The sequence below is a fragment of the Coturnix japonica genome, chromosome 4 (genome assembly GCF_001577835.2).
Source record: "Coturnix japonica isolate 7356 chromosome 4, Coturnix japonica 2.1, whole genome shotgun sequence".
Taxonomy (NCBI): domain Eukaryota; kingdom Metazoa; phylum Chordata; class Aves; order Galliformes; family Phasianidae; genus Coturnix; species Coturnix japonica.
The window spans coordinates 77,808,758-77,824,801 of record NC_029519.1 but is presented as its reverse complement, the minus strand read 5'-3'; the positions used below and the strand labels follow the sequence as shown (position 1 = coordinate 77,824,801).

At 44.2% G+C, this 16,044-nt stretch overlaps 2 protein-coding genes across 4 annotated transcripts; one reads left to right on the top strand and one right to left on the bottom strand.

The window, feature by feature from the left end:
* Positions 1-331: 331 nt before the first annotated feature.
* Positions 332-10,524, top strand: LOC107314019 (zinc finger matrin-type protein 1-like). Of its 3 annotated transcripts, none has more exons than XM_015862873.2 (7): positions 332-983; positions 3,612-3,727; positions 5,503-5,613; positions 5,703-5,874; positions 6,391-6,594; positions 7,077-7,191; positions 8,026-10,524. In XM_015862873.2, the coding sequence occupies exons 1-7, from the start codon at positions 827-829 to the stop codon at positions 8,780-8,782; spliced, it is 1,632 nt and encodes a 543-aa protein (XP_015718359.1). In that variant the 5' UTR covers positions 332-826; the 3' UTR covers positions 8,783-10,524. The 3 variants fall into 3 exon arrangements, with proteins under 3 accessions (XP_015718359.1, XP_015718360.1, XP_015718361.1); XM_015862874.2 differs by lacking the exon at positions 332-983 and adding an exon at positions 1,999-2,310 and having other exon boundaries at positions 8,026-9,085; XM_015862875.2 differs by lacking the exon at positions 332-983 and adding an exon at positions 2,513-2,909 and having other exon boundaries at positions 8,026-9,085.
* A 2,456-nt stretch (positions 10,525-12,980) lies between these two features.
* Positions 12,981-16,036, bottom strand: LOC107314051. The gene has a single exon (XM_015862921.1). It carries the CDS (start codon positions 15,884-15,886, stop codon positions 13,760-13,762), a length of 2,127 nt encoding a protein of 708 aa, XP_015718407.1. The 5' UTR covers positions 15,887-16,036; the 3' UTR covers positions 12,981-13,759.
* Between the last annotated feature and the right edge of the window lie 8 nt (positions 16,037-16,044).

Below are 16,044 nucleotides of genomic sequence, written 5' to 3'. Positions count from 1 at the left end.
CATGGAGGAGATGCTTCAAGGCCAGGCTGGATGTGGCTCTGGGCAGCCTGGTCTGCTGGTTGGTGACCCTGCACATGGTATTGGGATTGAAACTGGATGATGATTGTGGTCCTTTTCATCTCAGACCATTCTGTGATTCAGTGATTCCATGATTCTATGAGGGAATTTGCCCCACTCTAGTGTAAAAGGAGGATGCAGGACAAGCAGAGAGAGCCCAGTCCCTTGCTTTGTCTTTTGTCCCCATCAGTCAGTGCATGTAAAATGAAGGCTTCCACATACAGCAGTTAATCTCGCTACAGAAATTGATCCCAGCTTAGATTTTCATATAGCCTTTATGCTTTTCTTTTTTCCTCTGGTAGCATTTTGTGAGGCTGGTTTTCAGCCATCTCAATCTCAGTGACACAGAGCCATCGTTTCATACCCAGTTGTGGGTCATACCCCCACCCATCTGGTTCACCCACCAGATACGATGGTAAAACTTAAAACACTGTGGTAAAAAGTGTGAAAAAAATATCACCGGGAAGGCTGGAAAAGACCACGAGAGGCCGAGTGACGGGGAGCCCGGCTGAAACACGCCTGTTGGGCGGCTCTCCTTTCAGCTCCGTGGAAAAAGGGACGTTTCAAAGCCTGATGGAGAAGGCAATTCGGAGGGCTGAGGATGGATGGTAAGTGACTTGTGGAAGGCTGTCATACACGGAGCTTGGGCGGGACGCGGGCGCTCTGGGCGGGGCGCGGGGCGGGCTGCTGGGCGGGCTGCGCTCCCTGAGGTGAAGCGAAGAGCGGGCCGGGCCCTGAGGGGCTTTAACCGGCACCTCCAGCCTTCAGCATGAAGTGGCGTTGGGTTGAGCCGTGGGAGGGGGCTGATGAGATGTACTGGCCCTCAGGGTTTAATTATAGCCAGCCCTGGCCCGTAAAGAGACTCCGAAGGCGGCGGTCCAAAGGGCGAAGTGGGCGGCGGCGGCGGCGGAGGCGGCGGGGTTCGGGTGAGCGCTACCGCCGTCCCAAGGGCTGTGAGTGAGGGTGAGAAGCTCTGTGTGGAAAAGGCGAGGCTGTGAGCCGGCTGTGACACACAGGGCCCCCGTGTGGAGGATCCCTCACATGCTCAGCGTGTTACCCTCTTGTACAGCTCATTTCCAGCCTCAAATCTCTGCCCTGAGTAAGCTGGGTGTGTAAAATACCACACGCTCAAGCTCCCGCTGAAGGAGAAGTGGCTATTTCGTGTCATCCCTGCAATGAGTGTCGTGGTGGTGGAAGTAGCAGGAATACACTTTGCTGTCCCCTCTACGAAATGGTTTTGTATGATGTCTGTGGCAAAAAGTAATGAGAATTTGAGCCCAAAGCAGGAATTAAAGAGCAAAGTGCAATGGGAGACTACTTGTCAGTGTCCCAAGTGTGTAAGGAGCAGGTATCTGACAAGTCCAAAGTGATACTGAGTTCTTAAAAGATAGACTTACATTCAGTTCTTCGGACAGTTTCTTCTAACATCGTACTTCTGGGAGTGCAAGCTGTCCAACAAGTTACTTTCATACACTGAATGTGTGACATAAAGCTCTGAAAATCTGTCTTGCAGTTGGAGAGTTTCTATCACATCCGAATTCTGTGTTCCCTCCTTACCAGAAAATCTATGGGATGCTATAGATCTAGCAAGTGGGGTGAAAAACAGTGCTGAGCTTCCAGGAACATCAGTATTTGTACTCTGAAAGGCTTTGGTTCATGCTTTATAAGTACTGACTGGTTCATAGAATCATTTGACTTGGAAGGGACCCTAAAAAAGGCCATCTAGTCCAGCTCACCTGCAATGAACAGGGACACCTACAGCTCTATCAGGTGCTCAGAGCCTGACCTTGAATGTCTCCAGGGATGGGGCACCCACCACCTCTCTGGGCAGTGAGGAATCTGTTATTCACTATACCCAGGCTCTCCTGTTTTAGTTTGAAACTAAATATACCTGAATACCTAGCAAGGAAACTAACAGCTCACCCTGCAGTAGTTAATTAGTCTAATGCTACTGTTGCTTTAAAAGGAGTCAGCCTCCCCACACAGGCTTCAATCAGCTTTCTGTTGTGCCCAATTAACGTTCTGATTGGCTTTGAATGAGTGCAGCTGGATTTAAATATGCCCATGGAAATTTTTTCAAAGCAATAGAAGCATCAGTTTGTTTTCTGAGATCCTGAACTTTTGTTTTTGTTTATTTGTTTGTGGATTTACTGTATTTCTATTTTAATGCTTTCAAGCGGTTTCTGTTTCATTCACAGCACTGTATAAGGGAGCCAGCAAAGTGTCTTGTTCCTGTTTGCCCTGGGCTAAAGGGTGAGCACTGTGCTTTCCATCAGCTGTAAGGTCCACTTGCTGTGTGTCAGGGCAGGTTGTGGGTCTCTCCAGTGCTAAAAGGTGGTCAGCACTGTTTTGAGTTTAGTTTTGTGATGTTTGGGCAACACTATATTTAACTCTTATTTGGATGGTGGGTGTAGTTGTGTGCTCCATAGGCCTGTGCTTGTGTGCAGGCTTAGGCATGTGTCAGCTCTGTGGTAGAATATGGCATTTGAAGATGCCTGTAAATGTCTTTAAGTTATCTTGCTATACTATTCCATCTGTTAATGGGTTGCAATTGTTGAACTTGACTCCATCTATTTCTCATTAAAATGTTATGTTTGCTGCTGGCACTTGAGGGCAGAATTTGGCTGTGTCATCTTCTGGGTTTACTCCTTTGAATGTGAAATTTCATATCTTTGCCTTTAGGGATTTCTTTAGCCTGTACTTCTTCCTTACTGCATTATTCTGCTCTCAGCTCTCCTCAAGAATTAGGAAAGAAAAATTAATAACAGTCAGAGTCTGATCTGGAATCGGGAGCACTTGGAACCTCATTCAGGAGCCCAGGAAAGGAGATGGTTGTTCTGATACTTGTGAAGGTTCTGTATACATTAAGGAAACTTCTGACTGCCTGGAAAAGAACCTAGATCTGAAACAGGCTGAGATTCCTGGTGGGGTGGTACAGTTATTAATATTAAAGGTTTGAGAGGCAACCTGATCCAGCTGTGGTGTCCCTGTTCATTGCAGGGGAGCTGGACTGGGTGGACTTTAAATGTTCCTTTCAACTCTTATGATTCTATGCAGTTTGTTGTAAGACTGAAGAGGAAAGCAAAGTGAAGGGCAAATATGTTTTCTGGAAAGTCAGCTAAGACTCTGAGACCTCTTGGTCTTTCTCATGCACTGAGCTACTCCCTGGCTTTCTGTATTCCCATATTTAAGTGTGTGACCTGATCGAACTAAAATGCTTCTTGTATTTTAGGCCATTAGTCTAATATATCTGATAGCATGTCTGGAAAACACAATGAAGAAGCTCTATCTTCCTTAATTTTTGAGGTACCTGAAGTCCAAGTAAGCGTACAGTAATATTCCTTCAGTCTATGAAAGCAATATCTCTGTATGTAGGAAGGTGTAGGTGGCTTTACAGCCCTGCTCTGAAGCTACAACAAGGCACGATTCAGTGGATGAACATTAGTTCACTCATATGCTGCATGTGAATATTCAAGTGGTCAATACTTTGTAAGTGAAGACACAGACGTGTTTCCTGTCTCCTGACTGGTTTTTGTTGTTTTGCTTTCTTTCAGGACGTTCAGATGACATATTAGATGAGGCAACAAGGCACCACCTGTTCACAGACACTTTCTGTAGGGTTTGCTGGGCAGTGCTGCCGTTTGAATCCCAAAGGATGTCACACTATGAGGTAGCCTGAAAGGGAAGATTTCTCCTAGCAAGTACTGGGACTTTGGTTTGAGGTTTCTGTATGGTGTTAGAAAAGGCTGCTTAAAGCCTTTCCTGAAGCTTATGCTGGGTTTAGGGACTAGCCAGGCTTGAAGGTTGTGAATGATGTGGGTTCAGCTGTAATGAAGGGCAATCACCTGCATATTGTAGGATGGTTATAGAAGGAACTGGGTGGGTTCAGGCCATGCTGTACATGGGATGAAAGCAGATTTGCACCACGTGACCCAGGACATAAGAGTGGCATGGGGCAGTTCTAACTATAGAGAGTAGGGGTTGTGGCCCCTGGTGCTTTACCCAGTGATACACACGTGCTGCTATGTCTGTCCATGTCTTCACGAGTCAAGTTGTATTGAAGAGCAGAAAGGACCCCATAATAAATGAAAAGGGAGCACTTTGCTACTGAAAGGGAAAGGGGGCCTCATAGAAACCAAAGCAAAGGGTAGTTACAGATAGTTTATGTTGAGGGGGGCAGAGAGAGGGGGAATTGCAGACACTAAGTCTGGGAAAACAAGGGGAAGAAGGCCATAAAGATAGGAGTTTGGGAGCAGCCCGAAGGCAGCTGGCAGAAAGGTGATTAGATATTCACAGGGCAAGATGACACTGATGTGTGGGGGTGCTCCATCTGCAAGGCCAAAAGCTAACACCAGAAGAAAACAGGAGCTCTCACAGCAGGAGAGGAATCTTCATCCCAAAACAATGACGGAGAGAAGGGGGGGAACCGTCTTTGCCAATGGGGTCGCAGGGAATGTAATGAATATGTAACCAAACTCGGGGGGAGACTATTGATTATGTATTAGTTTGGCCTATATCTGTAACACGCTTTTTCCCTATGGTGCGCAAGTTTGGAGTGTTAACCCCTTGCGCCAGGGCTGTGTGCACATCTCTTTATTAAATCATACCTGCTTTATATCCTAACAGGCTATAGAGTTTGATTCTGTACATCAGTATGAGTCATGCAGAAGGCATTTCTTGGAACAAGTGTATGCCTTGGGGTAGTGCTATAGATATAGGAAAGTGAGCTATATTTTGAACCTTAATCTTGAAGGTTTGCAGGCACAGACGTTTCATTTTCTTGCTGAAGTTAAAATGTCAGTTGCTCTCAGGAATCTTTTTTGTTATCCTCATCAATTAGTATTCAGGTCTTGAAAGGTATAATACTTCCTTACTTTGATTTATGTTAAGCAGTGCTTGTACTGTCATAACTGAAGAGTTCAGACTCTCAGTTAGAATTTCTATTTCTAGGATCCAAATCCAGTTGAGGACAACAGGTGCAATTGAAATGGTGAAATCAGATAAATTCAGGATGAAATGACACAGAAATAAGACTTTTTTTTTTCAGTTTTGCTGATGTTGTTTAGTCAAGTATGGTAGCACTTCTTTTTCTTGGTAACATTATCAAGATTTCCTAATGCTTCTTCTCAGAATCCTTAACAGACTCCTGGAAAGCATCAGATTAGATTAGACAAGTCACTTGTTTGGGTTTGTGGGTTACCTGTGTACAGTGTGACATGTAAGTACACTATAAAAGTGCAGGAGATGGAAGATTGTGTTGAGAGAGAGCATCTAAGAATTAAAAAAAATAATCACAGGTGAAGCAGGTACGCATAACACCCAATTTTAGATACCTGGGCTATTGAATCCTCAGACCTGTTTTGGATGGATAAAATTCCTGTTGCTGGACATGCCACTTCTTGGCTCCTTAGTAATGGAACAGGAATAATTCCAATTTCTTTTCAGGGCAGAAAGCATGCTCAGAACGTTTATCTTTATGTCCAAAGTCATGGCAGGAAGGATGAGAGAATGAAGTGTGACAAAAAGAAGGAAATAATGGATTGTACCAGTTCTCAGGTGACTATTCTTCTCCATAGCTGACTTAAGTGCTTTATTGTCCTTCAGTGAATGCTTGTATAACTGAGCTTGCCTTTGTTTAATTTCAGATGGATGGAATGAGAATAGTAGAGAATAAGTACTGTAATCTCTGCAACATAATTTTGGCTTCCCCAGATGTTGCATCATCTCACCTCCAGGGGAAGATCCATGCTCAGAAGCTGAGGCAGTTGGCAGAAAATAAAGCCCTGGTGGAAGCACAGAGCGTGCAACCTGTTTCTGGTAAGAACTAAATTTGCACTGTGTGCATTTTCCTGTCACTCTCTGCAGCAGATATAAAGAGGTGTTGTCCTACACCTGTGTATCTGTATGCCTTTCTGTTCTGACAAAGTCATGGACCTGCCATATGGTAACTTCTTAGGTGAACAGCAAATAGTAACTACCCTTTACATCTCTGAAGCTAGGGAAGCTTGCTTTCAGATTCCTTATCTTTCCAACTAAAGGTAAATATTTCTGATTATTAAAGAACATGTTTACTGTTGCTCTGAATATTAACTGTGGCCCAAACTCAGTTTGATGAATTAGCATATTTAATTAAAAAATAAAAATAAATTAGTCCACAAGCAACAGTGAACTGGTGTGAGTGCTGTGCAAGTTACTGAACTTTATTTCAGGATGGAGTGTAGCAAACATGTACTGAATAACCCTCTGCAGGGTAAAGCTTTCTTCTTGGACCTTAAAATGGCCGGCCATCAAACACATAGATATTAGTGCAGGTATCTAACAATGAGTTTTCAGTTCCTTCAGAAACTGAGGTGCCTTCATCATCTTCAAAATTGAGCTTGGAAATGAACTACTGCAATCTCTGCTGTGTTCCTCTCAATGGTCCACATTCAGCCCAGAACCACTATGTTGGTAAGAAACATGGAAAAAATCTTGCACGGAAGAAGGTGATGGAGGAGCTGGGATTCAAACCTGTCCCAAGGGAATCCATGACAAGTGGTAAGAAGGACATGAAAAAGTGAGGGTAGCTTGAATGTTCAAGGGGCAGCTCTGATACGTGCAAGAAAATGTTAGCCTCCTCCTTTGATACAGAGCAAGTTCATTTCCTCCTTTCTGTTTACTCCTTGCTGTTTTGTTTGTTTAATACATTTAAATCTGTAGTGAGTCAGCTTTGCAGCTTGTAGGAGAGGAGAGCATGACAACCTGGAAAACATAAGGTTTAACTTAGATTTGTCAGTCTGTGCGTGGTGTATTCATAACACAGTGTTTGACAACTCCGTCAACTTCTGAAGAATAGTTACACTGCAGCAGTACAGCTCCCTTCACTAATACTGTTGGAGTGTAAAACTGAGTTACCTTGCAGCAGAGACTTTGTATCTCATATAGAGCTGGTTTGGGGAAGGTTGTTAGGCCTCTCACATGGGGAAAAATTGTGGTAGCTCTGGATTTTGCCTCTCATTTATAGTATTTCTGACCCACAGATTCCTTCTTTTCTGAGGTTGGGTTTGGCCATTACATATGCCCTGTTTGCAATGTTGTACTTACAAATGTACTTGAGTATCAGTCCCACATGAAAGGAAAAAAGCACCAGACCAGGTAAGCCTTTTGTTACTCTGTAGCATGTACTTTCAAGTTTCTATGAAAGACTTTGCTTCTTCATTAGCCCTGTTGTGCGCTGTTTAAAAACCTTTGAATTATTGTTTTTTATCATTATTTTGTTGTGGTTTTTTTTTTTTTCATCTGATTCTGTTTGGTTTTTCAGCCTTTAAAAGTGACTAAGTGACTACTTATGACTGACGTTCTGTCTTGGAGTTGCCACGCTTGCATTTCAGTGGCAGCCCACAGGAAAGGTTCTGGAAGTTGTGGTTTTTTTACATACTTTGCTATCCTCAAATATTTGCTTCTTTGGAGACAGTAGCACCTATTTTGGTACAGCATCTTCTGTGCTTAGTCAGGGTTTGTCATCATGCATCTTATGTTTGGTGTAAGATGTTGTTTGGGATAGGTGATAGCTCCTACCTTCCCTTTAACCTAAAGAAGGGATTGTAGCTTTTGTTAACGGTGGAATGGATATTGTATCACTATTGTTATCACTACTTTTTTGAGGCTGCTCCTCAGTTAGGGCCAAATACCAAGATTTCGTTCATGTTAGGCATGGTTGGGAAGGCATTTTATGTGAAGAAGCAATAATAATATAACCACAGTAGTGTGACTGAAGGTATTTCCTGTAGCTGATTTTTGCAGGTAAGATCTTGTGTTGGAGGCTTCATGTGGGTACACAGAACAGCATGCTTGGAATAGGTTCTTTCTTGTAGCCCATGAAATAATTTTATCATACATGTCTCTCTGTCTTCATGATTTTAACTCAACAGATCCTAAGCAAATTGATCAACATTAATAACTGGTTGTTGTTGTTGCTTTTCTGTCCAGTTTATGCAGAGCAATGAAGATTCACCGTCTCACAAAGAGATCAAGAAAAACTTACTATTCCATTCAAGGTCAGAAAACTACATGTCTTGAGGAAAGAATGGATGTGAGAATAGCAGAAGAGTTTAAAGATGGAAACCTTGGTGAGGTTAAACCTTCAGCCTTTATGTACAAACAAAACCAGCATTCCAGCCTTTTCTCAGAAACCCAAACACCCACAAATACTGGGAAAAAGAAAGCACCAAGTAGCTCGTCAGCTTGTGAGCGTGCACTAGAAAATACATCAAACTGTCAGTACAGCACAGCACACTCTATAGAAGGGCAAGCATTTGGGGCAGCTGCCATCACAGATGGCTTTGGTCTGTCAGCTGTAGAATCTAGAGAGTATTGCAAACTTGTGCTTGCTGAAACGATTAGCATCTCCTACAAAGAAGAACAGAACCTTCAGGTAGAATATACTGAGGAGAAAAAATACATTAGTGAAGAGTTGAAATGTAAGAAAGAAGACTCAGAACTGAAAAGAAAGGAAGATGGTGAAGGTGCAGATTTGCAGAAAGAAAGTGCAAAACGAAAGCGAATTAAACCTGAGGTAGGCTTAGTAAATGAGAAGAAATCGACACCAAATAAAGGTAAAAGGCCTAAAAAAACACCTGTTAAGAGACAGAGAAGAAAACGCACCAAGAATCAACAGAAGCCCCAGATAAAGGTCAAAACAGAAAATGAGCTAATTTGGGATGACTCTGCCTTTACATGCTGGTGAGGGTTTTGCTTAGCTTCAAGAGCCTGATCCAATTTGCAGATTATCTTAACTATTTTGTATCATACTATGGCTGTTGTGGTTTTTGTTGGTTTATTGTGGTTTTTTTTTTTTTTTTAAGCAAATTTGGGGGTCTTTTTGGAAGTGAGAAAGTCTTCTGAAAATGTTTGGTAGTTGACATGCATCAGGTTTTAATTACGTTACACGTACAACAGTCATTGCAGTGATGCGAACTTAGAAGTATGAAGGCTCTTCTGGAATATACCTCAAACAAGGGTCAGTAGCTTATGGAACACTCTTGGAAATTCATTAGAATGTATAGCTTTATTTTTTTTACTATTAATGGTGCCTATGCAGGGGGTTGCTTTCTTTTTTTCTCCTAGGAAAGTATATAAGCTTGGTAAGACACATAAGGGCACTACAGTGTGCCAGGGGGAAGCCATATCGGTAACCATTCCACTGACTGCTTTAAAGGAGAGTGAGGAAGGCTTTTGATCCCAGAATAAAGCTCAATTTATGAGTCAAACAGTGCTCTGAAGAACCAGCAACACTTCGCATTTGAAGTAGTGTCAGTAAGTTTGTGTTATTGTGGCATGTAGTACATATGTAGGACACCAGTTCATGTATTTAAAAGCAGTGTCATAAGACACCATTTAGTAACACTCAGTGCCTTCATGTTGCAGAAAAGCTTTTCCTTAGCCTTGATGTGGGATCTGAAAGCCATTATGTTGTCAAGTAGCACCACCAGGTAGTTGTTTGTAGAGGCACCTGTGCCGAGCTGCAGCTTTCAGCAGCTCTGCCCAACTGAAACTTTTTGTTGTGGGTTGTTGTGGTGTGGAATGGAGTAAAAACCAAGACCCTCAAGCCTTGAATTGTCTTGTTTGTTTTAGACTTGCATTAAGAAGTTGTTTCAAAAGCTTTGAGAATAAGGTATCGTGGGCTTTTTGTATGTTGTTTCTTGCAAATTTATTTTGTGGTTGGTTCCAATCTTGGACTTAGGTTCCTGTGTTATAAAGTTATAAATGAGTGGTCGGGTAAGGCCATGATGTGGTACTCTGCGTATACAAAAGAAAAGTTGAAGAGAAATAAGTGTTGAAGAGAAATAAGTGTTGAAGAGAAATAAGTGCCAGTTTACTTGCTTTTCAAAGAAGACTTGCAGTGCTAGAAGTCAGGAGAAGATGAGCAGCTCTGAAAATGTGGCAAAAGCATCATCTGGGAGTTGATTTCTGCCAGTGATCAGTTCCAAATCTGTATTTGAACTCCTCACCATCCTGCCCTACGTGGGGAAAACGTACGAGCTATTTGTAGGACACATGCACAAGCTACTCTAAATGTAACTCTATGACTTCCTTGGCATCAAAGGTGATAATAAGATCCTGAAAGAAGGACTCCTGCTGTATTTAGATGCAACTGATTAGCTGGTGATGTAAATGCTGCAAACAGGCATAGCTGAAGAATATAAAAATACAGCCTGAATTTAGATGAGTGATGCTCATTTTTCTGAAGTCATTTGGTTATTGTTATGTGTTTCCTCACTGTCTTATTCTTAGTCTCTAATGTCAGTGATGATAGTCATTTCCAAGCCTAGGCATTTTAAAATATGAGGCATATAGGCTGATGGCTTTATTTTCCCTTTACTGTAAATGTCTCTTTTTCCACTTAGTAGCAAAGGAATCCACATTGGAAGCTGATTCTGTTTATTTATTATTCTCATTAAACTTATCTGTTCTGATTTGAGAAACAAACTGAGTCGTGGATCTCTGTCACATCTGGGCAGACACAGCAGCAGATCTGCCTGGAGACCCCTTGGAGTTTTGGAAGCAGGTACAGGGGCTTCTCCCTGAAAGCCCAGTCGAGCTGCAGGAAAAATGCCTGCCTGGGTTTGCTGCTACATGTGTGTTGGCTTCCACTGCTGCTCAGGCATAAAGATCAATTTCCATTGGTGATGGATGTTCCCAAGTCCTGAGAACCTGAAGGAGTCTGCTTTGCACTGTGTGCTGATTGCCACTTGCATCATAGACTGAATTTACTCTATGATAGATGCAAAGCAACACCAGGCACAAGTACAGGCTCTCATTTTACAGACCTACTTGAGCCTGCAGGTCCCAGCCATTTCTCTACTTAAGACATCAATGCTTGCAACAAAACCAACTTTTCAGCAGGGTTGAGGAGTAAGAATTGATGCATCGGGCCTTTTTTTTTCCCCCTCTAAGATCTGAGGGGAAAACAAAAAACTGTCTGTGGGTGGGAGAGGGGATTTAAAAGAAATCTTCAAAAGAAAGCAAGATTTCTTAGAATTAACACTGAAACTGATCACAGTAGTGTTCTGATGCTGCCACTGCTGTTGCAAGGCACTTCTTTTTGATATCTAACAGTTTAAATGCAGTTGTTTTCCTCACAGCTTTGTGCATTTTCGAACCATCTGCTTTATAGGTTCCAGTTCCTTGGTCTGACTCACACACATTGATAGGAGGCTGTGAGAAACAGACTGTATGTGATACCCTTTCTTTATAGTTAAGCTTTTTCTCCAAAAATATTTGTTCTTTAATTGCAAGTTTCAAGAACATGATGGAGAAGCTGTGGTGAGCTTACATATGCTTGGTTCCTTCCTACCCTGCCTTCAGCCTTTATCAAATCCATCTATTGTGACTAAAGAAGCATCTCAAAAAGATCTGGCTCATTTGCCCAATTCTTAGAGGTTGGTAGAGGTGCTGCTGCAACATCATGCAAGTCTAAACCGAAAGGCTCTGTAGGATGCCTTTGATTCATGTTGGTTTATCTCAGGCAACACCTTTGCTGACTTCAGCAGCAACATCTGCTCATGCCCTGAAATTCCTGGGCCAAATAGCTCATGGTCGTGGTAGCCCTGATGTATGGCTCTGTAGTAAGACCCCTTTTGTACCTCTGTTGCATGTTGTGTTTGAATGTGCATCTGCAATTCCCCCTTTTTTTTCACTCCCAGACCCCATAACAAGTCGGTAACCACCCTTGCATATGGTGTAGCAAGAAGCAACAGTGAAAGAGAGAGAGGTGAGTGCATACCCAAGAGCTGGTGTCCACCTCAGCCTCCACAGTGTGGGCTCACCCAGCCTCATATCTGTGTCATCTTTCATTATGATTCAGCGTATCGGGGTTCCGCGCTGTCTGTAGCGATTAACCGAGTTAAGGTGATCAGTCAGCTTTGTGAACAGCATGAAGGAAGTGAGGACAGACACCACAGCAGTGCTGTGGCCATGCTTTCCCACAGCGTATCAGTGTATGCGCTGCAGAGGCCAGCAGGTCATTTTGTGTTCTATTTTAATGATGTTTTGTAAGCTGTTGCTTTGTAGGCAAACATCAGCAAACATGCATCTTTGTAACTACACTGCAGAATTTGCTGACAGAGTGGGATCCTGGGCACTCTGATCTAATAATGGCAGCCCTGCCCAAGGCGGGGTGTTGGAACTCAATGATCCTTAAGGTCCCTTCCAACCCAAGCCATTCTGTTCTCTTTCAGGGGAGGTGCAGGTATGATATTAGGAAAAAGTAATCAGAAAGTGTGGTGAGGTGCTGGAGTCACTGTCCCTGGAGGCACTGACCTGACATGCAGACGTGGCACTGAGGGGTGTGGGTTAGTGTGCATGGTGGGGATGTGTTGGTGGTTGCACTGTGTTGATCTTAGAGGACTTTTCATCCTCAGTTCTAAGATTGTTTTCAGGTACCTCTGATTCCTGCCCACTGCTCAAGCTACTGAGAGCAGCTGCAGCAATGAAATCATTTTGATTGTGCCGTGATTTAGTTCTTTATTACTCCACCTTGTGTAAGTTTCATCAGTGGGTGGAGGTATAAAAACTGTGCCTTGGATTGATGTGGAGGGCAGCAGCTTTCTGCAGCTGCAAAGGATGCTGGTGCCACATCCATGGATACATTTTAAGGCTCCTTTCCATTTTAGAGATAAAGGCTGTAGGATGGGAGAGGCAGAATAAAGAGGAGACTGTGTGTGTATGTGGGCTGTCGTGTCAGGTCAGAGCCCTGCTCCTCAAGGCAGAATTCCCTGTGTTTCAGTGGGTAGTCTGAAGACAAATAGCAAGGAAGTGAGTTTGGCCTGGAAAAAGGAGAAAAAGAGCACATCTTTTCTTTTTACCAGAATCTCTCTTCTACAGGATACCTAAAGCTATAAATGTGGGCGAGTTGTGAGCAGGAAATGATGCAATAGACAGTCTATCCTCTAACAGATAGATTTTATTGGTTACACGCACAACTAAGCAAAGCAAAGCGGTGATGTCCAGGCTCCAAGATCTCACCAATCCGTTGGCCAGGCGTCTTGGGAGTCTTGGGAACCCAGAGAAGGCTGCTGCAAAAGTCCATGTGGATTCAGCTCCTTTAAGTCCAAGGTGATCACACGATCCTTTGTTCTGCTCCTTTATCAGCTTTCCAAGTCTCTGAGGCTGATAATACCTCTGCCATCTTCAGTGTCTGCTTTTCCACACTCAGGTGTTACATTCCCTTCTGTATCCTTCCAGAAGCACTGTCCGTAATCTCCTCTGCTTAAGGAGTCTTAAACCACACAAAAGCAGCTTTTGTCATTAACATTTGGGAGTGAGATATTCAGAGAGAAGTTACTTTCTTACTGAGTAGGTAATCAAGTACTGGAACAGGTTGCCCAGAGAAGTTGTGGAGTCTCTACAGTCAAAATCCAGCTGGACACAGTTCTAGATAATCTGCTCTAGGTAGCCTTGCTCTGAACAGGCAGATTGGGCCATGTACCTCAAGAGGCCCCTTCCAACCTCAACCATACTGTGGTTCACACCACCTGCAGGCTGCACGGCCTGCCCTCTGCTCCTGGATGGCTCTCTTGTAACAGCAGAGGTAACCCTCTCACATCAAGGTCTGGTATGGCTTGTGTCCCCACCGCTCAACGCCTACTGGGTTGCAGCCAGCAGCGGAGCTAAAGGTTCTTCTTGGTGGCAAACACAGAGGCCAACCCAGTCTTGCCCTTGACTATGGTAGGAGGCGCTTGGCTATCTCCAGTCCCTTCACCTGGCTCTCAATGCAGAGCCTCACCTTCCTTATCCAGTAACAAGTAGCAACCATGGCAAAGCACACACAGATTTGCATTAGCAGTATGATTACAACAGGATGCAGGAGCGCGTTGAAGATGCCGGTCGCTGTTGGGGACCAGCCAAAGAAAATTTCCCACCAGTGGTGCTCTCCCGCGCTCTTAATCCGTTCCACTACCTGCTTTATAACGTTACCATCGTGATGTACAGTTATTAAGATCTTCTTAGCTTCTGCCTTAGCGTTTTCTAATAGCTGTTGTAAATTTGCATGCTCTAACATTTCCTTTACTAATGACAAATCCATACCTATTGGGGTCGGGGTTATACTACGATACAGGCTATAGTTTCTGATTAGCAATTGGCTAGTAAAAACTGGTGGCTTATACACAAAATCACAGCCTCTAATAATAGCTACATTGCAAGCACACATATTTGAATCATTGAATACGGTCTGATTGTAGATGTCATTAATTTGCACGTATTTACACGCTGTTCTAAAGCACACACACCCTTTCCCTACGTAAACTAACACGGTTTTGTTATTGCTGCGAGGATTGATCTCAAAATGGCACACCCCCTCGCTGGTATCAAAGCAAACATCGCTCGCCTTAAGGGCATCATCTTCGCATATGAATCCCAACCCCCGTTCCAAAATGCAGGCTTCCAAATCTACAGATTGCCATTTTCTGTCTGATACTCTCGCCCACATCCGGTGGTCCAGGGGATAAACCACAGACCCGTTAGTGTTAATCCCCAGGGCCACGATGGGGTAGACCTTTTCGATGCGGGCATCCACCACGGTGAGGACGTGTGCGATGACTGAGTTGAGGGCCTGGTCGTGGGTGAAGTTCACCAGCCTCCACCAGGCTTGGAGCTGCCGCTCCTTCTCCGTGGCTGCGTCCCACACGATCTTTCGGATCTCGGTGGGGAGGATGCCATTGTCGCCATCCCTCAGGATCCCTGCAACGACGCTCTGCACCCACATCTGGGCCTGGATGCAACTGAGAGCAAGGGAGACATTATTTTGCTCGATTCCCAGCGCTTGCAACAGCACCTGGTGGTCTTTCTCACTTACTTGTTCCCAGGTAGGCAGCACCTCAGACACAAGCCACTGCCCCATCCCCAGGCTGGCCAGGGATGAATTCAGGGGGGTGAGGAGGCCCTGCACACCTGAGGTGACAGCCTCCAACTTGTTGGCCAACACCTCAACGTTCATGGTGTTGAGCACTCCCAGCCCAGCACTTCCCCCACCCAGGGCTGTGGCCAGGAGGTCTCTCCTGGCACGGGTCTCCTGCATGGAGCGGCTATGAAGCCAAGCCAGCCAGCCGGTGTAGAGGGTGGACAGGAAGGGAGCACAGTGCGGTCTGATGGATGAAATGTTGGCAGTGGACAGGGACAGCACCACCTTCTTCAGTGATCGCACAGGGCTGGTCAGCAGCTCTTGGATGTGATTTTGCTTGACTACGTATGGGCCTATTTTGGAAACAAAGGGACGCAAGACAGCAATGATGGGAAACTCTTTTTGAAATCCTTCGGGGCCGCTTATTGACCACTTTCCTCCAAGCTCAGGGGACATTTCTACACTCAACTTTCCTTGACACCACACCCGGAGGTTTTTCAGTGGACGTGAACAGTATCCATAATCCTGGCTGTACCATGATGTCTCTGAGTTTAATTCAGATCTACTAAACGTTTTGCTCTGGGGAAGGCAATTTACGGACACAACCCACTTACGGCCATTAGGAGCAGTGAGAGTCACAGTGGTGCCATTAATTTGCTTTGCATCAGTTACACTTTCTTGAGAGTACCTAATTTCTAATTTTACTTGGTTCCCCACTTCAGCATATTGGGCCGCACGCCAGGCCAAAAAGTGGCACCTCAGGACCTTAAGGGCAGCAAGTGAATGCATCACGGTGACAATCTTGAATTTAAACGACAGCCCCAAGCTGTTTTGGGCCCAGAGACAGACCACAAAGACCGGCTGGACTAATGTAAAGTTGTACCAACAGTCCAATTTTTCCAGGGCACAGGTTTTTTTCTGACTCTTCTTTGTATTTAATTCAGTCATGGAGATTTGAGTTGCTCACTGATGACTGGAAACATTAATTACCCTGCATCCTACTTTAATTTCTTGCCCCACCTTCCCCAGCAAATGTGGAAGCCTGCTTGTGCTGTCCCAGCTCCATTCATTTTCCAAGTACACTTCTGTCCCATGCATAATTACCA

Excerpts from the sequence above, each read along its gene's own strand:
- LOC107314019 (XM_015862873.2), top strand. The coding sequence starts at position 827 with ATGAAGTGGCGTTGGGTTGAGCCGTGGGAGGGGGCTGATGAGATGTAC. Across the intron at positions 3,728-5,502 it reads AAAGGATGTCACACTATGAG|GGCAGAAAGCATGCTCAGAA; the intron begins GTAGCCTGAAAG and ends ATTTCTTTTCAG. Across the intron at positions 5,875-6,390 it reads GAGCGTGCAACCTGTTTCTG|TTCCTTCAGAAACTGAGGTG; the intron begins GTAAGAACTAAA and ends ATGAGTTTTCAG.
- LOC107314051 (XM_015862921.1), bottom strand. The coding sequence starts at position 15,886 with ATGACTGAATTAAATACAAAGAAGAGTCAGAAAAAAACCTGTGCCCTG.